Source organism: Paramacrobiotus metropolitanus, unplaced genomic scaffold (assembly GCF_019649055.1).
Source record: "Paramacrobiotus metropolitanus isolate TYO unplaced genomic scaffold, Prichtersi_v1.0 Parri_scaffold0000020, whole genome shotgun sequence".
Taxonomy (NCBI): Eukaryota; Metazoa; Tardigrada; class Eutardigrada; order Parachela; family Macrobiotidae; genus Paramacrobiotus; species Paramacrobiotus metropolitanus.
In genome coordinates, this window is record NW_026570240.1 from 380,591 (window position 1) to 407,721 (window position 27,131).

A 27,131-nucleotide genomic window follows, 5' to 3' on the forward strand; every position below is an offset into this window, starting at 1 on the left:
AAACGGTTCGGGTTCACCGTATCTTAGCCGATCGAGATATCGCGGTACATGTGTGAGTCCGCGTTGCAGCTTTTGTTTATCTCTTTGGCAGCCTGAGTGCTTGGGCACAACGTTCGTTCGGTGCAGTTTGAGTTGGTGAACGAAATGGACCTTTTGATCTGGCGAAGAACTGTACATATCTATCTATCTGTATTTTAACTCAATTATTTATAATTTTGTTGTACATAAAAGAGCAGAGTTTGTTTATATGTTTACTGTAATAAGGTTTATCGCATCTTTCTGTGGTGTGCGTTTTCTGGATCTAAGACTGCATAACCCCAGTTAATAGTTATTATATGTACATGTACATGGATGAGGTCTTCTCATTTTATGCGGGAGCCTTCGTTATTGTGTATTCTGATAATCTGCTTTCGAAGCCTCATAGGCTCATTGCCGATGGTCGAAAACCGAAAGCCGAACAAGAAAGCAGTATTATTGTTATCATCCAAATACTGCTATGATTAAAGTATTGAGCCGTTATGGACGATAGAAAACTTGTGGAGCAGGATTTCGTACAATCGTATCAGGCTGTGATACAGCGGGCTTCGAAATCTCTGATAAAACCAGTTCATGATGTCTGCTGTGCTGCCGTTAATGTATCGAAGCAAATACAAGCAATCCAACCTTCCCAGGATCAAATTTGGGAAGTGGAACGCAAAGGCCGACTTCTGGAAAACCAGATTCTCTTTCTGCGCACAATGGAAAGACGGATGGAACTGGAACAGGTATGGCAAGATGCAAACCGATAGAATGAATCTTGTTAGCTGCTTAGCAGTTAATGCTTCCATAAAAAAAATTTAGAATTAAATAGCTACAAACGAAAAAAACTGGTAATATTTTGAGCTGGTTCACGCATATAACGACATGCTTAATTAGTAGATATTTTACTTCTACAGGTGCAGTCTGGGAACACTCCGCAGAAGATGGAATCACTGGAACAGCGCATGCAACAGTTGGTCGAAGTCACAGAAACTGAAAACGCTGAAAACGAAAATGCGCTTTTTGAGCAGAGAATTCTGAGCCTGCGCACTCTTCTGAAAAACAAATTTGATATCGTTGTCCCAGCTACCGTGGTGGCGCCTCCTAACCAAGGTTAAATCTGTTTTTTTACCAGAATAACTTTGTCGAAATTCCGACAGATGATTTTACTTTTGCAGTTCCGTCCGTTTAAATTGATTTTTACTATTTGTGAACTGTAGATATTTTGCAGAGAAAACAACGACAGCTGTGCAGAACCCGTTATCCTCTGTGGCTAAGCTGGATGCCAGTGTCTCCGTACCCAGTGCGTCGCCTAATGTGCCGCGGTCATTTCCTGTCACATCCACGCCCCTCAGTCAGGCTAAATTCCGCAGCCGAATTCCCCGTCTGTCTGACGTGCGCTCAGCTCAGAAATCCCCGTATCTGAAGCTGCATTGCCCGGACAACCAGATCCCGCGAATGGAAGCGGTCAAACCGGCAAACGCTGCCGGCTCGGCTGCCAAGTATTCCTTTGCTCAATCATTAGCCAACGACTCCTACGATCGCATCGCCATAAAATCATCCGCTGTCGCTGCGCAGATTCCTGTTCCAGCGGTACAGTCCTTGTCGAGTCCAGTATATCAACGCAGTGCTGTACTGCAGACGCCTTCCAAATTCCATACACCCGGCCAACGGGCCAAGCCAGCCGTAAGCAGTAATTCGAAGCAATGGCCGAATCGAGCGCCTGTAGTGAGCCAATCGAAATCAATTCCCGAACGCGTCCCTGTTGTTGTACCGCGAGAGCCCAGCCCTGCTAAGAATTCACTGGAAGAAGTGACGAGAATGATCAATATGCTCCGTAGTAAGCGCCTGGTTTGAGCCTTCGGAAGCGACAACTCGTGTTCCCCAGTTTTTTACAAGCGCTCTTTATGCCGTTTTATTTCAGTTTTGATTTTACATTAATGGTTCACAAAATGTATTTACAAACATTCATATAATGAATCTTTTCACCGGAAAAATTTTATCACAGTTTTAAAATAATGATTATTGTACGTTGTAATCACTGCATTGTATAGGCATTCGTCTGTTAGTGAGCGGTGGCTTTGCTGTCGGCGGCGTTTTGTCGCGGTAATAAATGAACTGATCGGCACGTGCTTTCGTTGTATACGTGCAGTGGATCCATTGGTACTATTTCTGCAAGCGATAGTTTCAGTAATAAAGTTTAAAACCCATCATCATCATCATGTTGCATCATTTATAAGCAACCGCTCGCTTAATGCGTAGTACTATGTCGCTGATCACCTTCATTTTTGAGGTAAAACAACCTCATTACAGGATATGTCACAGGTCCAGATTTAAGCGCAATGAAGGCGCACCGAACTTTGGGATTCTGGTTTTCGTGCAAGTTTAAGTGACCTGAAGTTAAAGAAACGAGGTGAAACTTCTTCGGCGATAATACTACTGCTTAATAGTTAATACCTGTAGTTTCCCCGTTGCTGTTCCAAAAACTGCTGTCATAACGAAGCTGGTAGTAAAGGGCCGGAAGATCGCTTGGAACGTTCACGGCATCAATCTGATATTCCACATCAACAGCTTCTCCAACATGTACGAGCACTTTGTTATTATCCCACAGTGGCAAAGTCATCAGAATCTTCAACTGCATCTAAAAGCAATAAACTTTCATGAACCAATTAAGTTCAAAAACATACTGAAGAAGTCAATTAACTGCTACTGTTTTAGTGTATCTTTTTGGAAAAAAGATATAACAACAGTAGACTATTAGTTAAATTTATATAAACAATAAGTGTATCTAGCTAGCTTATACTTTCATGCATCTGTTTCTGTACTTTGTTTCATGCCAATGAAATGAGTGAATCCATGCTGTCTACAGAGTACACAACGATACATAAACCGAACTCGCTGCTAACCTGACCAAATTGCCCAACCAAGGAGCTAGCACACAATTTTAGTGATGAGGAAGAATCGAGTAAATATTCTATTCCAACAACCGCTTTAACGGGCGCGTTAAGGTGGGTCGAAATCTTCCAAATAAGTTTGACTACTTCTTGGGGTTTTATTGTCTGCAACAAAATTTGTCAACAACTTTGTGTATTTAATTCGAACAATGGCTTACAAAAGTTTTCCAACTGGTAGTCAAGAATTCAGCAATGACACCATTCAAGGAGACTTGGCTACTCTTAACTGCCACAGGTTTTTCCAACCGATTCATTACAGCTACTGCAATAAGTTTTCCCACCGGTATACTGTGTAACGAAGTGGTCACTTTTAAGCAGCTGACAAAAGGGAATCTGAATTTACACGGGGTAGCACTCCAGGGAAAAATTACATTTATCTGCAACAATCACAAAATGTTTCTCAAAAACGAATAAGTAATCACTAAGTGCAGTTTTTTTATACCATAATGTTATGATTAAATCAGAAAACAAAGCGGCTGGGTTACCTCAGTATCGCTGTCTTCAGTATCACCTTCACACAGCACCACAAATGTTTTCTCGTAATTTGTCTGCAGTAGTAATTTTCCGGATTGCATTTCCGTATCCAAATCCGTATTCAGAACCTACTAGTATCGAATTAAAAGAAATGTAGCCCAGAATAACTTTTAAAAAACTATGGGGAAATTGTTCACCTTTGCAGAGGTTTGACTGACTGAAATCGAAAAAGGTATTTCCTTAACAGAATGAGCGCCGGTTACATATAGTCTAAATATCTGAGGCAGGTTGGTCCATAATGTGGCTACAAAAACGCAGTCAAATTCAGCGTACATACTCGTACAAACACGTAAGTACCTAGATGTGCTTTTATCTACATCTTCTTTGAAATTAACTTGATACTTCTTTCGAGACGTACAATTCTTATCCACCGGTTCGACAAAGCATTTAGGAAAATCGGAAACAACCTGAAGAAGTGGAATGTTTTCCACGCCGACAGCAAATTGGAGCGATGGGGAATGGACGATTCGGAGATGTCGTACTTGAAAAATGCCAGGATGGTGGAACTGCAAATTTGCATAAAACTTATTTGCATACGAATAAATTTATTCACGTATTATTCACTGTTGTGCGAAACGTCAGCTCATTCCTCCCCGGTACAATTTCACCGATGCTGCATTCCACGCATAAATCAGCTTTGGGATCCCCAATTAAATCCATATGAGCACTACTAATGGATGACTTCGACGGGCTGTCACGACCTTTTGTTACCAAGCCAAACTTCACGTTTGGAAAATTCCTTAAAGCATTTCCCGCGTCGCCCGCTCCACTCATTCCATCGTCCTGGACAGGGATCGACGAGCACGGAAGGTATAAGTCCTGGCGCATTGTGGGTTTAGTTGCCAGTAAATAGTCACTATCCCATAACGGCAAACTGGCCAGACGCCGAGCGGATCGTCGAAAATTTCCCGTTGAATTGTAAGTCAAATACAAAAAGCATTTGTCCACACGAACCGGTCCTGGAAAATTGCTATCGATGAATATGATGAAGTCCTCTTTCTGATCTATGAAATGAATCCTGATTTTTTCAGATGGATACGGAACAGTGGCTGTCAACAGATTGCCACTTCCGATCACAATGCCATCTCGCTGGCTTTTGGATGAAAGAATTTGTTGGAACAATTCAAAATGCTCTTTCCGTACATCAAAGCTTAACTGGAGGCATGATACTACCAATAAAGCAGCTTTGACAACCTATAGGGCAAAATTAAATTAAAGCGCACAGTGACGATGAAATAAGGTTAATATGCTCTAGACACTGGAGCGGTTGGGAACAAATACTTACTTGATCCCACTGTTGAATTTCTTTCATACACTGCACGTACAACACTGCGACGTCGGCCGAAGGAAGCTGTGCAACAAATCAACAATCCGAAAAATTACGGAATGAAAGCTCGATCATTTTATAACTCACCAACCAGCATTCGTCCTTCAATACTTTTAATGCATCAAATAAAAAAGCCGCTGCTTTTTCAAACATTTTCCACTTCCTAAAAGGGATCAGTGATCGCAAAGCTACTAAAGTTACATATCCTGATTGGAAAATGTTGGTTCTCACATATAATATTTAGCCATTGTAACGCCAAGATGCCTAGCTGCTCTTGAGCGACCTATGTGCTTAAATGTTCCCAGCGTCAGTTCCGACAACTCCAAATAATTCTTCATAAACTGCTCCCTTGACAGTAAACAGTCGTAGAGCTTCAAGACAGCAGCCGATTGTCGCGGTGCTTCAATGGCACTCGTCAACACTTTAACAATCCCACTTTGTTCCGGACTGGGTTCTTCATTCGGCATTAAGCCACATAGATCTCCCAGTCTAGCCAGCTACAACAATTATGCGAGTATGTTTTACCTGGAACAAATACACATTGTTCAATCCGTCTTATACCTCTTCGCATTCCAGTCCCAACAAAGTGGCACAGTTTTGCAATGTAAGTGGACTACTGTCCCCGCTGCTTTGAGCGATTTCCCTGATTTCGTGGCCTGTACAATCAAAATCAAAAAATTTGGTTAGCCTTTTACGACGAACACTCCGACGGTACTAAGGACACACTACATACATGCCAGAAACGTCCAGCACATCAATGCACCCGGTATGATCTCCACCTGGGTAAAGGTCATCCATGAAAAGATATACGGCCGATCACGATATTAAAGCATAATAAGGCAAGTTCAACAAACATTCTGCGCAGCAACTTACGTTAAAAAGTTTGCAGTCTTGATTGACATTTTGTATGAAAAGGATTGCTCGAGCAGTCAATTCCGAAATTCGATTGGTCTCTTGCAACAGGTCGTACTGGCGAGCAAAGAGGAAGCTGCGCAGTTCCAACAGAGAAACATTTCCAGCTTCGACCAAATGGTGCATTCTCCAATTTTCTTTGGCAGACATTGTCAGCGTCAGACCTAGCCAGTGTTTTGGAGGAACACTACACTGACTGCGAAGATGAGACCCTTCAGCCTCTAAATCAAGCATGCAGCACACATCAGTACATCTATAAACCGCCCTCATAATTGAAAGATCTTTAGTTACAAAAAGGTGTTTATAAAAATAAAAGGCGTAAAAGTGTTGCCTATAATTAACAGTGGTACCAGAAAAGTGCACAATTATGTAACGGTGTACTATACTCCTATATACCCTGAGCAGCGTCCGCAACGAATTGCGTAATGCCTTGGTCCAAATCGTCTAAATGCCATAAAGCTTCGTCTGGAAATTCCAGTTTTTGATATGCACTGGCTAACGCTTCCTGGAAAAGGACAAAAATATTGCTATTTTCCATGAGGAAGTCGTCCAAAAATAAGAAATGTTAAAGCAATTTTTGCGAAAAACAAGACAGTGTGACTGATGGATTTATATTCAGTGAACGATAAGCAGTCTAAATGGCCGCCTCGCGTTCATTCCCAAGACTGGCGAGTGGCGACGAAGTCTAACCACTTCAGAATTCACAACAAACAAGTTAAAACTGCTTGCGTTTAAATCCATTAAAATGCAACACAAGACTCCTTTACATGCACTGTGTACAGCTATCTGAACTCGTATCGTATGCGTCGAGAACCGATAGAACAGCAATTTCCCAATTCGCACTCATACAGATAGAAAGAAGCTCAACCATGAAATATTTATTATTTTCATCAATAAAACGAGGAGCAGTTCAGCAAAGCCAATAAAGATTAGAAAGCGTGAACGAAGCGAAATCATCCACTACCCACTTTAATAAGGGCGGATACTACACTGCAAGAAAGCCATAAATGCATTCGACTCACTCTCAGATTCACGTAGTCCGTCAACATCCATCCGGGCTTGCCTCGATCTTCCCTGGCAATACGGACTCGTTCTTCATACGCTCTCAGCTTTGCATCGTAAGCCTCAAAGATCAGGTGACGGAATTTTACTACAGCATTGTGCCAAACTTCTGCGTCGCCCATTCCACTTCGAGGATCCCAAATGTAAACACATCTGCACTCGGTGGAATAATAATTTTATCAAAGTTCACTTTTCCGAAAAAATTCCATGCAGCTCACCGTCCGCGGTCTTTCATTTTGGAACAAAATTCCGAATTCAATTTATCGTAAATATCAAAACGGGGAGTCGGCTTGGAACGAGGTGACTTTTTGGAATCCGGCTTAACAAGGACTACGATGATCCAATCGTGAACACCTTTAGATTCCAACTGTTCCAGCCAGGCTGTCAATTGATCTCTTACGCTCGGTCGCGGATAATCAACGAACTGCAAAGCAGCTTGCACAGTCTGTTTTGGTGCATTATTGTGAAACTTATCAACAGGCTGCCAATAATACGTCTCAAATTTTGAGATCTGTATGGATTTTCCAAGGCGTCTGTCTACATCATGCTTTTTGTTCTTGTAATGATTACTACAAAAAAACTTTTCCAAGAAAAAATTTTGATACCAATTTGCAACCTGATAGGAAAATTCTGAACGATATTGCGTATTAAAGCATAAGTTACAGGTGTAATAATTATAACATCAAGATTTTCAAAACACTTTATAATTATCAGAAAGCATAATATTAACATCAATCTAGCCGCAAAGGATTCTACCGCCCAATTAAGAAACAGTATGCAAGCAAATATCCGATCTGATAATTCTCACCTGGGCATCACACCAAAAGGAATGCAGAACTGGGCCTAAAAGCGTAGCTGAGGGATCGCTTGATAAATCTGTAGGAAGCTCCGTGAATTTTTGGAACTGCACGTGACAGTAGACATCTTTAACTTTTCCATACGATCTGCAGCAAGTTTCCATTTTATATTTGATTTATGCATACACCATTGGATAACATCATAACACGTTTAAATTAAGTTTCTACGTTGCGTTGCGTTGCAAATTAAGTTTCTACGTTGCGTAATGCAAAAAATTACATACCGTCGCCAGTTGAAGCACTCCGCTGCAACATCGCGAGCAAATGGTTCTTGAACATTAGCAAACGCATCCAAACTACCGGAATCTGCATACAAAAAGCCAGTTACAAGTCACCATCGTCACAAAAATGGGTGTTTCTTACATGTTACAACCGAGAAATTTTTCGGTGGCACGGAATGGCTCCTCTGCGGAATGTCGAAGGAAATTCTTTCCTCAGAAAATTCTGAATACTCCTCCATTGCGATGCTTGAGGAGCCAAACAGTTGGATATTACTGACAGTCTGAGCAGCGCATGAATATTGTTTTAGTGGACGATACTGCTCTATACTATAAACAAAGAACAAATGTTAGACGGGAATCATTTTGTTGCGTTTTCGCTGAGCAGTCGCTAAACTGCCAGAAGCAGAAAACTAAAACAGAAAAGTGGTAACGTTAATGGTTAATTACAGTACTAGTACTTTTTTATCGAAATAAAAATATTATTGTGTACGTATAACTTTACTCATACCAGGCCGATTAAAGACTGGCCTCACGTAACCTGCTCCCTCATGCACGTGTACGAGTCTTTAAACAACGCCAATTTTTAGGGATTTTTGGCTGCTGCCCAGTGTCCGGCCAGTTGTCCGTTGTCGAAGAACCATGGCAAACTCATCAAACTGCAAGTACGTAATGGTATGCCATCGTAGAACTATTGCCAGTAAGTAAGTTTATAATTCTCCTATGGAACACTGTGATCAAACTAAGCAGATAGGCAACAGATCACACTCATGACTTGTACTGGTAGTGAGTTTGCGACTACATGGATACAATAAGTATATTGCACATTTGGCGGAAGCAGAATGTGCAATATACTTCTCAGGGAAAAGAAAAAAGCAATACACAGAAGTGTTGTATTTGAACCTCTTTTGAAGCAGCTTTCTGGAATACCGCTCACAAGCGCCATGACTACCTGTACTGTCCCCTGGGCTTCGAAACCCTTGTACCATTCGGACAGGAAACCATTCCCCTTATCGCGAAAATTGGTAGACGTCGAGATGATACTTCTATGGCAGGATATCAGCGAGGCACTCGCGACGGAGTATCTATGCCAGCGGGCTAGCATAGAAGTCCAGCGTGGAAACATACCAAACTTACTTGTCAGATAAAATGTAAATTTGGATGAATGTCCTCTGTAAGCCGCTCTCGTCTTCACCGACCGATCGGGCCAGCAGCAATGCGATCCCACCATCACCAATCGCCCAATTCCCACGCAAGGAGGAGACAAGGGATTACAAATCGTATTCTCCAAGCCTCTAATTTTATAGTGCAAATATTTCGGTGGAAAAATGTTAAATGTGGCATGTTCGTACTAATTAGCTATAGGCGTACCAACATGTACATCTGTAAGGACGAATATCTATACTTACCATATAGATATAAGTACTGTAGTACAAATACTAACCTGCTTTTAACGTAAATCTCTTACTCTAAGCCAAAGTACATACTGCAATTTTTGATACCACAGGTCCACAGTCAAGTTGAGTAATTCAGGGTTTTATTTGGTCGATCTCGAATTAATTCGTTAGGTAAACCAAGAACGTTAGCTGAAAATAAATATTATTGGTTGTGATGCTTCAACAACCTAAGATATATTTCTAAAACGTTTTACTGAAGCCGCATACACCATAGAAAATTATTTGCAATCCCCAGCATACAAAAACAATGGCCGAATTCAAGATGTCATAATTGTGTGAAACTTTAAAAGGTCCGCGAGGAAATAATGAATTCCAAGAACGCATGGCTGAATGGATATCTGACATTCATCCAGCCCGCTTCAACAATGTATCCCTGATTTCCACGGAATAATTGTGCAACTGGGATAAATCTGAAATTAACAAAACGCCTCTTATTCTGGATATAACGAATTATTTTACTGCCCATGAGATCGGAAGCTACGAGCACTCGTACCGCATGTTATGTCAATTCAACCCACGCAGTTGCAAAAGTAAGATGAACTTTCAACAATACAGTTAGTGTTACTAGTACAATGTTATTGTACAATACTTACTGACTTCAGAAATCACAATATTGCGTTTGCACTCTTCAAGGCAATTTGTCAAGCGATCGGAACATGTTTTACCAAGAGAAAGAGCTTTCTGCAACCTCTCGTCGGCTTCGTCGTAAGAAAAATCCACATAAACGTTGGCCTGAGCAAAACCAAATAAATCATTGTCACCGAAAAATGATCAGGCACAATAATGCCAAACTTGTATTGTACGTACCCCTATGTCCAAAACAACTTTTCCATCGGGAACAACGGCAGCTCTGGACTGCATCTGATGGCCTATCACGTACCGCACTGTTTTCTCGTTTTGCTGGAAATATTTTTGATTTTAATGACCCCGGTCGGAAATAAATCCACATACGAAATCCCATCTAGGTTTTTACCTGTTTCCTCAGTTCATCTATAGTACGCAGCATCGCCTGCCAGTGTACGATTAAAGTTCTGAGTCTGGAAAACAAACGCGAACTTGATAGATACAACTAAAACCAATGAAACTGCGTCTCTTTGCAAATAAAGTCACTAGTACACTTTACAAGTACACTGTTTCAGTGTAGCTACCCATCACCGGCAATAATCTCCCCTTTTTAATAAACAGCGTACCTATTACGTTTCATTTGGACATTTGCCTCCACGTCTTTCCATGCAGTCATAACCACCTAAAACGAGAGGGGCGCTGTGTATAGCAATCAAAATACAATCACGAACGAAAAAGTGCTATCTTTTCTTCTGTCTTCCGTGCAATATGTAAGTCGTTGTCTCACCTCTTGTGCCGTGGCGACCTGATTGAGTGCTTCGGCAGTGGTGAGTTTTTCGACCATATCATCACGGTTCTAGATAACACTGTACGGTCAGACATCCAGGCATGCGTGAAAAAGGCATACATCTTACCAGTGGGGTACCTCTACGAATTCCTTGAGGGCTGCATATTTTTTCCAACTCTTCTACTTCTTTTTCTATGCCCGGAATCAGTCCTAAACCCACGCTCATTGTCACGGGGCACTCACAGGAAAGAGGTCCAAAATTAACAACGTCAAGCTATTCAGAACACGGACTTCAGAGCATCAAGCCGTTCAAGCGCTTTCTGCGGTTTTGCTCAAAGGATCAGTATAGTATTTAATTACCCACTCCAATTTCAAATTTGGTCCTAAAATCTGAAAAAATTTCGCGTAAATGAATTTGATACATATCATTTAGCAACCTTTGGCTTGAGGGCCACGAGCCAAGCTGCCAAGGCAACATTTTGGGGACTTGAATTTTCGGGTGCCTTACCACTAGCGCATACACGAAAGCCCTGACGCCGAGTAAATTGGTAACCGCCTTGCGGTTTGCGATTGGGTTGTACGGTTACAAGGTTGAAAAATTGATTGATAATAAGTACTGTAAAAATTAATTTTTGATTTTTGATGTTAAATTTTGTTGAAATTTCGGTTATTTCGCCATTCCTTATGTAACGGGGGATTCCTGTCTCATGTATTAGTATGTACGAGTATGTGCTTGGTTGTCCCGCCTCTTGTATTTCCTGTTCCTGTACGAGCGGTTCAGTATATATAGCGATGTATTTCCTGCGGTATCTTCAGTCGTTGGGTTAGCAATATTTCGAGCAGTATCAGCCGGTTCCGTTGCCCGTTATACTTGGAGTCGCATACCGAGAACGAAATTTTTTTCAAGTCGACAGTTTCAGTGCCCTTTAACTTTTACCACCGCTACCCCTCCGCCTCCCTGTTGAACAGTGCCCTTTAACTTTTACCACCGCTACCCCTCCGCCTCCCTGTTTCAACAGGTAAGTCTTTATGTATCACGTCCAATTTTTTTTTCTCAAAAAGAACAATTTCAACTGTTACCGATCCTAATACCATTTTCGAATTCCGTAACGCGCCATTTTTTAAGTAATTAATTAACGATCGTATAGTCAGCTTTCCGCAGTTAGCAGGCTGTTTGCAATAGTTAATAAGTACTAATTACCAGCAAGTCAGGATCATGGCTCTAGACCCGCAAGCACTGCAGAATATTCTTAACACCGTTAATGCCGCTTCCGCTCAGCAGAATGCAGCTTTACAGCAAAGCCTACAGAATAACGCTACTGCACATCAGAATTTATTGAATTTTTTGAATAACCAGAATGCCGCTGCAGTTACCCGTATAACATCTCTCGAAATGGGTGATTTGCCGAAGTTTGGTGGTTTTCCTTACGAAGACGCTCAGGACTTTTTAACACAGTTTGAGACGATGGCCGTTGCTAATAACTTCACACCAGCTAACAGAATCCAACATTTTGCGCTCTGTTTGAGGAATAACGCTCTTCGCTGGTATACCGCAGAACCAGCAGGTATCACATGGCCAGACCTTCGATCCCATTTTTTAACAGCTTTTGGAAAAACTCGTTTTGAACTCGATCTCGTGAATGAAGGTTGCCGTACATTAGCATTTACAGATCCTCGTACTTTTGTTTACCGTGTCCTTGATTACGTGGAAGCCAGTAATCCCGCAGCTACCGAAGCAGAAAAGACAGTTCGTCTCTTTGAAGCCTTGGCCCTTGAATTTAAACCGGCATTCGTGACTAACAGCCCCAGAACCGTAGCCGATTTTTCAATCGTTTACGTGATGTGTCCGTTAAGCAACAATACAAGCTCGCGATGCAGAATCAAAATTCGTCATACCAGGCGTCCAATAATGTTACAGATCAGTCAAATCTCTCGTCGCTATACAGCCAACCGACAGCGCCTAGCTCTAATCAGATAGAGATTGTCGCTCATAACCTGATGAAAGGTTTGGATGAAAGACTAAAGCATCTTGCTGAACAAATAAAGTGTTTACAGGAGAATAACGAATCACAGGGCAGTTACGATCTTTCTCAGAATTACTTAACGGGTAATGCGAACCAGTCAACCCTTCGACTCACAGATGCGCCAAGCCATGATCATCTTTGCGTAACTTGATCATTGTATGCTTCCCGTTTGGAGCGCAGGCACAGTATGCACAGGCAGAACAAGATTCTGAAGATCGTTATCCGATGTCATTCGGTGCAGCACAGCATCCACCAACAACGCAGCAACTGACTTTTAACACATCCGGTAAATTACCATCTCAGGCGCAACAGTTTAGGTCTGCAGAATCTCAGGACACCGGTAGTGCACAACCGGCGTATTCGAGATGGCAGATTTAACTTTTCTGGTCTAATTGTCGTTCGTACGTGAAAATTTGTTTCGGTTTTGTAAACTAAAGTGCTCTTTGAAAATTTTGTTAATATTATATTATTGTACTGAGTTATTAATGATGCCTGCCCGTTGATTTTGAAGGCTGCAGCAGTATTTATTGTTATTGAGAAAAGGGCAGATAAGTGAGAAAATTTTTGAGGTTGACAGCGCTGATTCGCTGAATATTTGTTTGATGATGGCCAGATGTGAAAAGCCTCGCGATGGTAACGGTAATGGTTTATCTCAATGTAATGTGCAGAAATGAATTTTGGGATATATTTAAATTGTTATTGCATATGCGCAGCACCGCTTAAATCTTATCTATCATTAATTTTCCGCCGCTGGTTCGGCTAATGACTTAAAACGCCAGATGTTGTCGTCTCCTTTTGGGCAGCCAGAGATCGTTAATGTCAACTTAAATTATAAAATTTTCAATAAAATCACTAAAACCAGATGTACCATCATTTAAAGTTAAGAATAAATTCCAACTTATCGCATTCCACGAAAATAAGATCCTAAATCTAAATGTCAGCGTTCACAACACATGACGGCATGCTTGGCACAAAAACATGAACTATTATTCGAAATTCCCATTAACTGGTGCGGTTATGTGGTAGTACTGCAATATGCGCATTGATTTTGGTAACAGACAATTATGAATGTTTGCTTCGACTGCAAAGAGAAAAATTGATTGGTTCAGTTTAAGGTTGTGCAAAGTTTATGGTAACAGTAATGCGCGCATTAATTTGAATAATAATTCCGCCGAACAGAAGACGCAGCTTGATCACCACTGTGTACCACGGCAGCTCAAGTAAGTATTTGTGTTAAACCGAATTACGCTAATTACGCAAAATGAAATTAAAGTAGATCTACGAAATTAAGAAGATCACTGAAAATTTATGGAAAAGGGCTTTTGCACGAGCAAATCTATTTATATTCGCTCATATACGGGTGCGTGCTATAAACGCCCATCCTTGTTTCGTTGCGTCGTGACCTAATTTTCGACCATATAGACGGGCCACGGCTATAAACGCCTGCCCTTGTCCGTGCCCTCTGTTTCTATTGTGTCGTGTTGTCATCCAGGAGCACCTATAAACGGTCCCTGTTGGTTTGATTCTCTTAGTCAAGCCCTAAACATCGGACGATCTAATGCGCGAAAGCTCAGCAAGTGTCATAATTTCGAAAACAACTGCCATATGCACAACAGCTAAAAAATTACTGGCAACTTTGTGTCCCACCGGTCGAGCTCGCCTATTGGTAGTCTACCATCATCACTGCTGCACAGTGCTTCTGACGGTAAGTATTTTGTTTATATTAAAACGCGAAATTTGTTTTTAAAAAAATTGTATATTTCGTGCGCATATCGCGGTATTGGAAAGATGGGCGTCCCTTCCATAGTTCGGGCATAAAAAGTATTTGTTCTGAAGTTATGCATTGTCAGATGTTGTTTTGCTGATATTGGTTTGGACTTAACTCTGGTTAGCGAATAATTTTTTTGTAAAGCAGCAGATTACGACAGTACATTTCTCGACGTGATTTAATCTTTTTGTACTTGTTTCGTTAATTTATATGTCATAGTGTAAGGGCGTAAGTACATCTTTTCAATAATTCAAGAACAGAATCTTAACAGATAGTACTGCCACTTCCGTAATATTAACAGTATGCATCTTTTGTTATTTCTTGCCACTCTTTTGTTATTTCTTATTATAATTTTATTAGCAGCCAAACATGTGTCACATCTTGTCACCTATTTTCCTTTTTTTAATCTTGGTTTTGCCAGTCGATTATCTTTTTTAGCCGGTCGTACTATTCTCAGCAATTCTGTATAGCCAGAACAGGGAAGATCATTGCATTCGCTGGATATTCATTTTCCATTTGGCCCGATGAAGCACCTCTTGATTTTATTAGGAAAGTAACTTTGGCCCGATTCTCTCCCCGCTCTATCTTTTCTCTTGTACACGCCTCACCAGTTCTCATGTATCCATACATCCCCGTCGCATCACTTCATACAAACAGAGAGCACAGGTTCTCTCTTGCCCCTATCATCCTGTCTGCACTGCTGATCCTCATAACTCTGTCTTGCACTCATCACTCGAATTCACCCCATTGTAATGCGCTCGCTTTACGTAGTATTGCTCTCGTGCCTTTGTCTCTCCCCATCTCATCCGCATTGTCTTCTTATCTCGCTCCAGTCATTGTCCCTTCATGCGTCATTGTCGCAATATTACGCCATACATTGACCGAACTACTATATACTTCATTGACCGAAAGATTGTCGCAAGGTTTATTTTGAAGGTGGCGTTTCTGGAATATTTGATTTGTATTTGCGGCAATTTTCAACAACTGAATCGTTAAATTAAATTAGCGCGTTATCTGAAAATTATAAAAGCATTTGTAAATATAAGTAGGGTTGCGTCAATGTGCGTTCAAGTTTTTCAGAACCAGAAGTTTGTAATGATTTTCAACTGGTGTACTGACGTCGTGGACATCGATATTACACTTCCTTTCCCAAGACCATTATGAACCTCGATGTCGCATGTCTGCATGGACTAAGTGGTCATTCTTTAACGTCGGATGGATCGTCGGACGGATACAACAATTAACGTCGTACGTGGAACCGGACGGATACAGTAACTATCGTCCTACGTGGAACGCTTCGGAATTCGGATCATATTTGCCCTATTTACCTCTTAATTTATTACTAATGTTTTCGAACTAAATCTACGTTTGTACTCCCAAAAAAATCTGATCGTGATTTCTCTAATGTTTTTGCAAGCTTTGAATTTTCTTTTGTATATGTTTTTTGTTTATTGTTCCTGAAAACATTCTGTTTTCAGTTTGGTAAGAGGGGAGTGTAACGGGGGATTCCTGTCTCATGTATTAGTATGTACGAGTATGTGCTTGGTTGTCCCGCCTCTTGTATTTCCTGTTCCTGTACGAGCGGTTCAGTATATATAGCGATGTATTTCCTGCGGTATCTTCAGTCGTTGGGTTAGCAATATTTCGAGCAGTATCAGCCGGTTCCGTTGCCCGTTATACTTAAATTATTGTATTTGCGAGAACTTATCTTGTTATCGTTCGCTTTAGTTCAGTGCAAGTTAGTTAGAATATCATATTGATTTCGTCATAGCCCTGGCCCCTGGACGTTTCGGCTTAAGTACCAGTGCACCACCAAGCCGTACGCTTTTCGCAAGCCATCCTTCACGGCGCACGTATTCTCAGAAATTGTGACAGTTTTGAGTTAAACGTTAAACGAAAATTCTTTCAGTCCATCATGGAAGCAGCGCAGAGAAAAGTGGAAGATGCAGTGAACAAGATGTTGACTGAAGTGGACAGCAGTCACTTGCGAAAAGTTCAGGTATCGTTTCGTGCTTTTTCTTCGTGCTGCTTTTGCTTGCTTTCGCGAACCTCGGGGTTTTCCGTTTTTCCATCGTTTATTGAACTTGTATACTGAAGTTCTTTGTTTTGGATAAACATCGTGAAAGATACACTAACGTTAACGACATCTTGTCGCTTGCAGGGTCAGGCGTTTAAATGTTGTGCTTCATGCTGCGATGATACTCGCAGCTCGATGGAGGTTCGACAAAACTGCATTGGCAAGTGCATGGAACCCGTTGCCAATAGCCAGGATATTTTGGCTGCTGAGTTGTCTAACTTTCAGGTACTCAGGTTGAGTCTACGGCCGTGTAATCGTCGAAGAACTTGCTAACTTCGAAAAGAAAGATGTGTTCAGTGTTGATGCCTTCGCTTTTTTTTAACTAGGCTGGAACGTTTTTTGTGTATAGATGCGTTTGGAATATTGTTTGCTTAACGTGTGTATTTTCTTTGAGATCAGTTTTCAGTATTTTATTCATTTGGTACAGTCGTGGAAACGTTTTTAGAACCTTATTTCGTACATTTCTCGAAGACAGCATTTGTATTTGTAAAATTGCTTGCCCACCGTATAATGTGATTTTACCTGTAAAATGATGCCTTTTTCGACATGCGGGATGCACTATCAAAACTGTCAATAGTACCGCCCGTATTAATCGAACTGGAACTACAATGGGGATTTAAAGGACTGCAAATGTATGACTGACCGCTTTCGAAGTTCTAAACTTCGTTTCATGTTTTCAGAGTCGGATTGAACGCTGCGTAATGGACTGCCACGACCAAATGCGGGACAGAGGTGAAGACACTAAAAAGCCCTCTGCAAAAATGTCCGCCGGTTTCGATGCGTGTGTGGCATCGTGTGCGGAAACGCACATCAAACTTCTCCCAAGCATAACCAAAAAGATTCAAGCGCAATTAGCGAAATTTTGAACGATGTGCGCGAGTCGGTATCCGTCTTTTGTTTGTTGTGGTTCTTAAAATGTTGGCAAGCGTGAACGCTTTTTATTCTCTTAATGGTTGATTGTGTATCTTGTACGTACCATTATGGTTGTTTGATTATATGGCAGGTTAACTGGACTGCCTTGAGAAGAAAATAATAAACCAAACTTCAAGCAAATTGGATGTCAGTATTTTTTTATCGGCTTTGGGTAGCTGCAACATTTTTGCAATGTTTGATTGGAGCATAAAAATATTTTGCATGATTGTTTATATCGACGTACAGAAACAAATAATGAATGGCACAAATTCAAGGGGTCGATTGTTCTGTAAATATTCGATGGTAAATAAGTAAAAGCAGCAGGAAATTCTGCTAATAGAAGTATAGATATTTAAAAGTTACTGATTATAATAATAGTGCTTATGGTTAGTAGTTTAACGTAGTGCAGTACTGCAAAGAAAATTGCCTGCTAAAGATGACGGTAGTCGCTGCAGTGGTATCGGGACGGTAGCAGTAATCCCATACCGCGGTAAATACAGTCAATAAATTGTGAACCCGGAATACGATTAATCAATAATGTAAAAGGGGGTATTATTGTCTAAAATTTTGGTACGAGTATACAAGTAGAAGTAGATATTATATAAACCAAGGGTATTTTCTCTCCATAAACTGTAGGGAAACGATAAACGCTGCTTAAATAATTATATTATAAATAAAATTGTAAAAACTACGCCTGTATACTATATAGATATAAATATTATGCAAGGCGCAAGCTGAATAGAGCACTGAAGAATTACCCATCACAAGCTTGATAATTCGCTCAGAAAAGTGATTAAAACCCGAAATGTATTATCTCTGAAGTAAACGAGCATATCTCTATCAGTCTATTACAATGAAAAGGATCGTCATCATATTATAACTGAGATGGATATATGGATATTTAGGGTTGCAGAAATTTTGATTCAATTAATAATCTCAATTATTATACTGGTTCATTTTGTTGGTTGTTAATTATTTTGTTCCAACCATACGGTCCATACCGGTCCACAGCAACCATACGGTCCATACCGGTCCACAGGCACTGCACATGTGTGGTCAAAATGTAGTATAGATATAATTATGGCTCTACGTATACCTCGCCTTTACGTGCAAGTACTGTACAGTCTTATGTACTGTACAGGCTTATGTCCTGTACAGGCTGTACAGGCTTATGTCCCTATTCACCTTGCTTATATTTTTACCATTAGCTGTGCCTTTCTGACGTTTTTTTATGGTACTCGTACTCTTCCGACAGTGGTATTACTGTAACACGCATTTATATTGTACATAATAATAACGCTTTATACTGGTGGCCAATACCAAAGCCTCGATCCTCATTCAGTATAAACAGTGGGCCAGATCTCACGAGAGCAGACATATTATAATATGTCTGCTCTCATCTCACTGTAAAATTAGCTATAGTTTGTACTGCAGCAGTTGATGACGTCTTTAACCAGTTTAGTTTTTACGGCATTTAAGTTCACGTACAGCCGGTACCGGTACAAACGGTACAGTGGGATAAACTTACTGCGAATACATTGTACATGTAAGGAACGCTGCACAGAAAATATTAACAATTAGTTCAGATATTATTCAAGTCTGTGATATTTCTCCTTAATTATCCCAATCGTGGTGATCGTTTCCCACACCATAAGAAACAACAACCACGGACCTGCTTAGCCTGCGATGCTTTACTGTGCAATCTGCATTTACAAGCGTCGCACTATCATATATAGAAACCCTGCATAATAAAGATTGATTTGATTCATTCAGGAGTGATAATTAATGTGAGCTGAAAGTAGTGCAGCACACTGCACGGAATACTCATCATGGAAAGCAAAATCTATTTCCATTAGGATACTTCTGCTTTAATCTGTAAACGGACCAGCCATATCTGTATTTCTGATTGGTGAAAGAGTTTTCCTATCGGATACTGCAAGAAGTAACTGACGTAAGTGTGTTTCCTAAAATTCCTAAAATTAAACAACATAATGCTAAAATTAATGCTGCGTATCTTTGCACGTAAATTTGCATTACCTAAATTATGTTAATGCAGTATAAACTATAAACCGCTACGCAATAATTTTCTTATCATTAATCACGATGATGCTCATAATTCAGAAATATGTGCGTAATTTCAGATTTTTAATTACTGAAGGCATAAATGCACATTGCAGGGAGGTAACAGTCGGTAGGTAATTATAAGCATTTGAAGTATATGATATTTGATGTAAAAAAATTGTACAAAATCAAAATAACTATCGTGTTCGAGAGCCCATATTTACCGTTACTGTGTACGCATACGGAAATATATGTACAACGATTTAAAATGAACCCGATGTTACCTCTAATTTGTCTTTGATTTCAGTGTTTCACGATGTACGATATAATGGCTCTGTATTTACGATAAGTAATAAGTACAATATATTTTATTTGAAACTGAAAAATCGCCACGCATGTGGTAGATGTATTGTATTGTATCATCGGCACACATATGTTACAGGCAAACTTTTTGAGGGAATTATTCGAACAGCATGAAGTGTCAATAGTTTGTTATAAAAGGCTGATAAGGCGATAACATAATTACTATTGTCCCTAGTCATCGGCAAAAGTGATTTTTATAAGGGTTTGTGTACAGTATACCTGTAGATTGAGGTAGACCGCAAGCACTTTTTTAGAAAGATAAATAACCTGATGCCCGGGAGACTTATATTTGTCAATTAATCGCATTTACTTGCGATGTACTGCCGATTTGCCCTTGCCGATTTGCCCCGAAGGAATATGGACAAAAATATTTCTCTGCCATTAAACACGCACACATAAGCGCATTTACCGCTTAATATTAGAGTAGCTGCTTACGAGTGAAATATAGATATACTTTAATTAGTCTTTGTCGTATGCTTTGTTTAATACGTAGAGTAGTCCATATACGTATCACTTTTTATACATAATTACCAAAATGCCGCTGTGAAGACGAGATGTGGTGATGAAACACGAGGGATTGCAGAAACGCCGGCTTTCAAGTGTCTATATATTATTATCTACAGACTGTTACCTCCCTTCATCTATGCCTTCAGTAATTAAAAATCTGAAATTACGCACATATTTTTAAATTATGAGCCTAAACCTTTCTATTCCTACATCAGAAGATATAAATAGCTTTCAATTTATTTGCAGTTTGATATTTATTGTGGGATTCAAGCGCGGGATTATAGACATACTGTTGTTTAAAGACGGTAGCGCTTTCATCTCTAATAAGCATTTACTTCAAACTTTTAGTAGTCGTACACCAAGTCTGATTCTTGCTTGTAAGCTCTAACCAATTACTAACGGCAAAGGTTTGGACGTGAAGTCACAAATTACGCTGATGCTTTTCTAAATTTATAGATGGACCACAGCCAAGTTGCTACTCCTGGAAATCTTGATATCGCAACTTTTCCACTTAGTGTCAGAGCGTCGGATAACCACTTCTCACGATTGCAGCGCAGTCAGTCGGTTAAGGTTAAAGATATTGTTCCTGCCGGTTTCCAGGATGATTTCATGGCCACATTTGAACGAATGGACGCCATGTTTGACGAAATTGTAAGCGCAATGCCAATTACGGACAACATTAACAAAATTTTGGGCTTAATTTGCATCATGTTAAGCACTGTAGTACGTATCATCGTATGTTAGTAATCGTTGCTTCTGCTTAACAGGACAACATAATGCGGAACAGCGTGCGAAAGCAAAATGTCTTAGCGCACACATACAGCGCGACGTCTGTTATGACATACGTAAATAATGGAAACGGACCACCGAAAATCTATCAAGCTTCTAGCAGCACATGTTCAGCACCTGGCGGGGTAATTATATTGTTCGGGAAGAGAAAACTGTCAACCGGCGTTAAATTAATGTGTTACTTTATTAGCCTGCTATAATCTTGCTCATTGCGACACAATATATGGATGCGTACTGTACATAGAATAATAGAACTGTCTTTTCTTAATGATAATAATTCCAGTCTTTTTCATATTTTTGAATTACAAAAGGTCTGCAGACTGACGTATTCTAGTAAGCAATGAATGTTTAATTAATTTTGATAAAGAGTGAATCTTCTTTCAATAAAAAATTATCTTTCTTACGATGGAAAACATTATCGGCTTATTTACTCTACTCGTACACTACTGCATTTACAATTAGTTACAGTAACTGCTATGTGCTTATATAATTATGTCATCGTGCCACGCTGGATTATGACCTGTTGCGTACACGTGTGCGACTTCCAGAATTGCCGTATGTTGTAAAGGCAGGCGGCGGATGTTTCATCCACAAACTTTGCTATGAACAGTATTTTCAAACGTTTTTTGAAAAATTTGCTTGTTTCTTGATCCGAATGATGGTTCTGAAATCTTTATGGTCCAATTTCCTCGCTCGATTGAGTGCATTTTTTAAGAATCCGATATACGTCAAATGTTAATTTGTGTGGGACTGCCGATCTACCACCGCGTAATTTGTACTGCTGTTTCTGACAGAAATCAACTGATATTTTCAGATTCGACAAACCCGAAAAATTATTCGCGATTCGCACAGTGGCATTGAAAAAGTAACCAATGGATTTCACATAGGAGACCGAGCTCGCCTCACCGAAAGATCAAGAAATCACCGAACCGGACAGCAAGACGAAGAAGTTGAGTTCATTAACATGAATGAAGGTTAGTTATACCATGCCGCCAGTGAACGCTGTACATTAAACTCTGCCACGCGCAGTGGGTAGCATGTATGGCACATCTGTGGACATTAATGTTTAGATAAACTTGCCAAATATGATGACTTTTACCCCGATGCTAAAACCATGTCAGTGGAGTAAAATGTACGTAGCCAAAAAATAGTTTTTAGCGTTTGCTGACGGCTAGACTTACGCGTTTACGGTACCGGTATGTACCATAAAGTCCATAACCATCATAATTACCCAATAATTTTATGCATTTTTACAATATTAAAGTATTTTTCAATTATATTGACATTGTATTTGTAGCGAGTATAACAAAATACTGAAATGACAACAATGAATACTTCTAACTGTATTAAAAATATGTGACAAGGTGTTGCTTTTACAGAAGATGCGGTAGCCTTTCAGAATGAATGGAGAAGGAAGACCTGTAGTGCATCAACTGATCTTAGGAACCGGTACCAAAAACAGCCTGTGCACAATGAGAAACTGCCCTTTTCGGAAGCTTTTGCAAATAATTCTAATCCTTACCATAAACTACCGGCACTAACGTATAAACCCGGCGATGATGCGATGCAAAAAAGAAAGCCAACTTCAATGTGAAAATAACGATCTCTCTGTGAAATTTATACTACACCCGTCTGTGACAAAATTGAAATGCGAAATGGTTTATTAGTCACTTTTTAACTAACCAGTAAGTATCTATACGTATGCTAAACGATTACGCAATATTTAATAAGTGATATCAGTGGTGTAACACATAACCATAAGTATTTTGTGCAGCTGGTTACCAGCGATCGCGATGTCAAACGTTTCGTATGGAACGATGTTGTACTAAATGAAAATACACTTGACTGAAAGCCAAAGCCCAATAAAAACCGCTTTTGTTTGCAGCACATGCGTAACAGACATAATGGCCTATAATAACCAGTCAAAGTTGGGGTTAAATCAGTTAACCACCAAGCAAAACTGTGAGCACAATAGTAGTAACTCTGCGGTTTTCAAACGTGTGTTCACTGCTCAGGGATACCTGTTTCGATACAAGAATGAAATGCGATAACAGCACAAATTTTTCTCATCGTATTTTATTGATTCAGCATAAAATGGCGCCAAATAAAAATCGAATAGAGGACACTGGAGTCTAAGCGCAGACACTCGGTTTTAACGAAAAAAAGTTAAGCACTACCGTACTGATCAAGGATTTAGAAAAAAGCGGCGATACACTTTACGTCAAGAAACATGCAAGTGCCGATGCACAGTATATTCATTCAAAGTACTGACAGACCACAAAATGAACGGATTATTCCGTCTTGTCTAGCACTTCCAAACGCTCCTGCAGTGTCGGGTGGGAATGATTGAACATGCTGTACAGTCGGTCATGGACAGGGAAGCTTTTGTTTGTCCGATTCAGTTTCAAGAGGGCCTCTTTCAGTGCTTCCGCTGCGTTCAACTTCTTGGCAAAATTGTCAGCTTGAAATTCGAAAATTCGGCTCAGAGTGATCATGCCAAAATTTAAAACCTAAAATTAAAAAAATGTATTAACTGCAGCCATACATTTCAATCAGAGTGATTAACGTTGTACCGACTGAAAAGTGAAAACCAAAAAGGTGACTTGAATTCATCAACGTTAAGCGAAACCAAGAAAAAAATTCATGGAAAACTTTTTCAAGTATTTCGACTTACGTATTTTCCAACCACACCAAAGATTCATACTGTGTTACCCCGTACACAAGCGATTGCGATCGTTATCATACTGGTCGCTGAGCATTAAGCAGCGAGCTTATAATTCACTTCAAATTTTAAAACATATATTTGACATGTTAAAGCCTCGAAAATTCATATTACGACACGGCATCTATAAGCTAACCCAAAATGAAGACTAATAACGCACATATACCTCATTAACCGGGGAATAAATGTACTGCAGAATTAAAATGAGGCCAATAATAATTGGAGTCTCGTTGCGAAAACCAAAGGCCTCGTAAATAGCCTGGTTTTTGTAGAGCATGCCGAATATTCCGAACGACATCAGCATGGTTATCTGCAAGCATTACATGCTGATCCCAATTTGTGTGACAGCAAGTGGCATGTGTCTCACCATGGAAATCAAGATGTTTTTCCAATAATGCCCCAACGACCAGTGACCCAGTTCATGGGATAATACTGCCACAATTTCATCGTCACTGCAAGCCACAGCCGACTCGGCCTTACTTTCGTCGGTCCCTTTCGTCTGCCAAGAGAAAATTTTTCAAAGTCTGTTTTAAAATTAGAAAGTCGGAAAAGCATGTCCGTCAATCAGAACGTACGAAATGAAGGACAATATAAATGCCGCTAACCTGAATTTTTCCTTCCGCCACTTCAGGTACCACTTCAGCAGTAGAGGAAGCAGATTCTTTTTCCTTTGATGTGCCATATTCTGGGCCGAACAGCGTATCAAAAAGGACAATGGTCTTCTTGTTGAACATTCCGAAGAAGTAAGCGTTAGCGTGAGCAGATCGCTTTGATCCTGAGGAGGAAAAACAAGGTTTTATAACTTGTTGTTAAAAACTCCTGAAAATACCAGGCAACTATCACAGAAGTACAGATATTAAGTACTTCTACTAGTTCACTCAATTTAGTCTGTGATATTACTGCTGCTATCTTTGTACAGAAAATAATTATCAAGCGGGCGAGCGATAATTATTGATAATTATTAATAATTAACTAACTTTTCTGTCATTTTATAATATTAATAATTATTTTCTGTCAAATTTAAGACATTTGATAGTTTCTAAGCGGCACTGGCCCTGGACGGTTGTAGGATACACACGGTCTATTGTTGTGGAGACAGAAACGTGAAACGCCACAAATAAGGCTGCCAAAAACCTTCCCATACTTCATCGCATATTATATATAATATAATACAGCTTCCCTTCTCTTGTGTCTGTTGTAAACAGTTCTTACGCTTTCGGGAGCGCCAAATCAAAATTCTTATGCTATAAATTATCAACAGTTTTATTTACAGATACAAATGGGAAGAACGAAACCCTGACAACCAACACTCAACTAACCTTCAATAATATACAAACGGTGAAGAGGGAATTTCAGTTTGTTAGCCAGCGCCTCTATTTTCTTTCGCAGTTCTCCTTCAGGGACAGGCTTGAACGTATCGAAAATCGGTGCAATGTAATCTTGATAAATGGTAGAAATAAACTGGAAACGCAAATATTTCGTTACGATACCGTTCAGATAAGTCCTGACATGGGCCCACTTACCAAAAACACAACAACGCAAAATAACCATGCATAAAAGAATGCGTAATCTCCTCCGATCTGAAAAAGCAAAGCTAGGCAAAACACGTAACACAAGCAATACGTAAAACATAAAAATTAATCACACACTTACGTCGATAACGTAAATTAATAGCGGTATAACAACGTTCATAATAATCAAATGGAATACAACGAAACTTTTGATGAGATCCTTGATGAAGAATGAGAAATTCTGCAAAAGCGAAACCAGAATGATAATTTTGTGGTCAGCTAAAAGCCTAAAACTTTTTCGGTGTTTTAGTTGACGATGAGTACCTGCTTATTCATTCCATGTCTTTCCTCGATCACGAAGGTTTTGTAGTACGAAAAAGGAAACGATGAAATGGTCTGATACACCTACGACACAAACACTTGGTGCCAAACTGCCATGAACCGAAGCGAATAATTCAACACTTTTTCTTTATTTGTCATATTAACTTCGTTAACTTACTTGCGCCAGGATCAAAAATATCATTGTCTGAATGATCTGAAAAACAACAACATTAACTTGTAGATCGTCAGGCTACAACTATGCAAATTACATATTTTTGTAGGCATTGTGCGGATAACTATTATCTGATATTCAGTTTTCCCATGTTTTTCCCACTTTTTTCATTTTAAATAAAAATTCACTGCAATTTTTTATTACACCGATTCCGATGTTCCAGGAACATTACTATTTCGCATCATAAGTGGCAACTTTCGAAGTTGACCAAATTTAGCCAACTTCAAAGCAAACGTGAGCACCGATCGGAATAAACAAGCAGTTGGTACTTGGTACGGGTTCGCTCTATCCGGTATCAATCGTACTAGTACTTGTTGCCACTTACTTGATGTCCCAAGGGACCCCAGTTTCCGGGCACCAAATATCCGCTCTTCCTCCACAACCACGGCATTCCATTGAAGAGTAGAATCAGCTACACACGAAGATATTAATCTTATGCACGACATCAACCCAAAAACATGGTTTTACCGTTGCTTCAATGTGGCTAACAGCGCCCATGAAGATTCCGAAGGATGACTTATCCAAGGTGTACGAACGACTCTTCTCAAATTCCTGTTTTGTAATGGAATCGCGTAAACGGAATGGAATTTCTTTGGCATGTTTCTGGGTCCAGTACTACAATATTCGAACATGTTCTCCTTATACCTCTATAGCCTACAGACAGGCAGATATCTATCTACACTGAATAAAAACCAACCTCCCGCAGAGATAAGTAACTATCCCAAAGGTATACCATCCACATAAACCCCAAGCAGCCCCAGAATATGAGAGACGGGTTCCCATAAAATGAAGTATGCGTCGACGGGGATTCCGTATCCAGATGGCTCGGCATCTGGACTGGTTGATAATCCATCTTCAATCTTCACAAGAAGCACTTCGAAGTTCTTTAAGATTATAAAGAACTGAACTGCTGAAGTTACGCCCCAAACAATGAAAAACAACCTAAAATATCGTGAGATTACTGGTTGTGGTACCTACACCACAGTTACACGTAGTAAAAAATGGTTTAGTGTTCATCAATGGATTTGCGGTGCGTTGCTATGTTTTCACTTTTCTCCTGAAAAAGCTGTAAAATGCAGAATGGAAGTCCACGCGATCGCCATCTCATGGCGTCTGGCGATAGTATTCCTGTCTATAAGAGTGCCCCCTGATGC

General features: G+C 40.0%; 6 protein-coding genes across 12 annotated transcripts; 3 read left to right on the forward strand and 3 right to left on the reverse strand.

Annotated features, from left to right (window-relative positions):
- Nucleotides 1–127: 127 nt before the first annotated feature.
- LOC129586284 (uncharacterized) lies at nucleotides 128–2,219 on the forward strand. Its single transcript, XM_055479410.1, has 3 exons — nucleotides 128–764; nucleotides 936–1,131; nucleotides 1,250–2,219. The coding sequence occupies exons 1-3, from the start codon at nucleotides 519–521 to the stop codon at nucleotides 1,873–1,875; spliced, it is 1,068 nt and encodes a 355-aa protein (XP_055335385.1). The 5' UTR covers nucleotides 128–518; the 3' UTR covers nucleotides 1,876–2,219.
- Nucleotides 1,897–8,524, reverse strand: LOC129586282 (trafficking protein particle complex subunit 10-like). 3 transcript variants are annotated; one of them, XM_055479408.1, is made up of 22 exons: nucleotides 8,394–8,524; nucleotides 8,028–8,212; nucleotides 7,889–7,970; nucleotides 7,616–7,751; nucleotides 7,026–7,231; nucleotides 6,768–6,960; nucleotides 6,142–6,250; nucleotides 5,707–5,966; nucleotides 5,567–5,612; nucleotides 5,395–5,489; nucleotides 5,065–5,330; nucleotides 4,921–4,996; nucleotides 4,792–4,857; nucleotides 4,071–4,700; nucleotides 3,865–4,012; nucleotides 3,644–3,750; nucleotides 3,458–3,574; nucleotides 3,131–3,349; nucleotides 2,925–3,077; nucleotides 2,476–2,659; nucleotides 2,299–2,412; nucleotides 1,897–2,190 (listed from the first exon to the last, which is right to left on the reverse strand). In XM_055479408.1, the coding sequence occupies exons 2-22, from the start codon at nucleotides 8,122–8,124 to the stop codon at nucleotides 2,084–2,086; spliced, it is 3,411 nt and encodes a 1,136-aa protein (XP_055335383.1). In that variant the 5' UTR covers nucleotides 8,125–8,212; nucleotides 8,394–8,524; the 3' UTR covers nucleotides 1,897–2,083. The 3 variants fall into 3 exon arrangements, with proteins under 3 accessions (XP_055335383.1, XP_055335384.1, XP_055335382.1); XM_055479409.1 differs by lacking the exon at nucleotides 8,394–8,524 and having other exon boundaries at nucleotides 3,254–3,349; nucleotides 8,028–8,342; XM_055479407.1 differs by lacking the exon at nucleotides 8,394–8,524 and having other exon boundaries at nucleotides 8,028–8,342.
- Nucleotides 8,525–9,412: 888 nt separating this feature from the next.
- On the reverse strand, nucleotides 9,413–11,167 carry LOC129586340 (uncharacterized). Its single transcript, XM_055479520.1, has 7 exons — nucleotides 10,818–11,167; nucleotides 10,691–10,759; nucleotides 10,530–10,585; nucleotides 10,313–10,376; nucleotides 10,147–10,239; nucleotides 9,933–10,071; nucleotides 9,413–9,749 (listed from the first exon to the last, which is right to left on the reverse strand). The coding sequence occupies exons 1-7, from the start codon at nucleotides 10,914–10,916 to the stop codon at nucleotides 9,685–9,687; spliced, it is 585 nt and encodes a 194-aa protein (XP_055335495.1). The 5' UTR covers nucleotides 10,917–11,167; the 3' UTR covers nucleotides 9,413–9,684.
- Nucleotides 11,168–11,361: 194 nt separating this feature from the next.
- Nucleotides 11,362–17,612, forward strand: LOC129586286 (protein FAM136A-like). 2 transcript variants are annotated; one of them, XM_055479415.1, is made up of 4 exons: nucleotides 11,362–11,709; nucleotides 15,563–16,481; nucleotides 16,644–16,784; nucleotides 17,240–17,612. In XM_055479415.1, exons 2-4 carry the CDS (start codon nucleotides 16,398–16,400, stop codon nucleotides 17,423–17,425), a joined length of 411 nt encoding a protein of 136 aa, XP_055335390.1. In that variant the 5' UTR covers nucleotides 11,362–11,709; nucleotides 15,563–16,397; the 3' UTR covers nucleotides 17,426–17,612. The 2 variants fall into 2 exon arrangements, with proteins under 2 accessions (XP_055335390.1, XP_055335391.1); XM_055479416.1 differs by lacking the exon at nucleotides 11,362–11,709 and having other exon boundaries at nucleotides 14,517–16,301; nucleotides 16,392–16,481.
- Nucleotides 17,613–18,841: 1,229 nt separating this feature from the next.
- Nucleotides 18,842–23,073, forward strand: LOC129586307 (myeloid leukemia factor 2-like). Of its 4 annotated transcripts, XM_055479451.1 has the most exons (6): nucleotides 18,842–19,017; nucleotides 19,245–19,422; nucleotides 20,859–21,053; nucleotides 21,170–21,316; nucleotides 22,006–22,165; nucleotides 22,571–23,073. In XM_055479451.1, the coding sequence occupies exons 3-6, from the start codon at nucleotides 20,859–20,861 to the stop codon at nucleotides 22,783–22,785; spliced, it is 717 nt and encodes a 238-aa protein (XP_055335426.1). In that variant the 5' UTR covers nucleotides 18,842–19,017; nucleotides 19,245–19,422; the 3' UTR covers nucleotides 22,786–23,073. The 4 variants fall into 4 exon arrangements, with proteins under 4 accessions (XP_055335426.1, XP_055335425.1, XP_055335424.1 ...); XM_055479450.1 differs by having other exon boundaries at nucleotides 18,842–19,422; XM_055479449.1 differs by lacking the exons at nucleotides 18,842–19,017; nucleotides 19,245–19,422 and adding an exon at nucleotides 20,378–20,547.
- Nucleotides 23,074–23,257: 184 nt separating this feature from the next.
- LOC129586289 (CAAX prenyl protease 1 homolog) lies at nucleotides 23,258–27,001 on the reverse strand. The gene is made up of 12 exons (XM_055479421.1): nucleotides 26,675–27,001; nucleotides 26,446–26,592; nucleotides 26,303–26,389; nucleotides 25,924–25,959; nucleotides 25,749–25,829; nucleotides 25,567–25,665; nucleotides 25,437–25,493; nucleotides 25,233–25,374; nucleotides 24,519–24,688; nucleotides 24,281–24,412; nucleotides 24,080–24,223; nucleotides 23,258–23,701 (listed from the first exon to the last, which is right to left on the reverse strand). The coding sequence occupies exons 1-12, from the start codon at nucleotides 26,828–26,830 to the stop codon at nucleotides 23,483–23,485; spliced, it is 1,470 nt and encodes a 489-aa protein (XP_055335396.1). The 5' UTR covers nucleotides 26,831–27,001; the 3' UTR covers nucleotides 23,258–23,482.
- Between the last annotated feature and the right edge of the window lie 130 nt (nucleotides 27,002–27,131).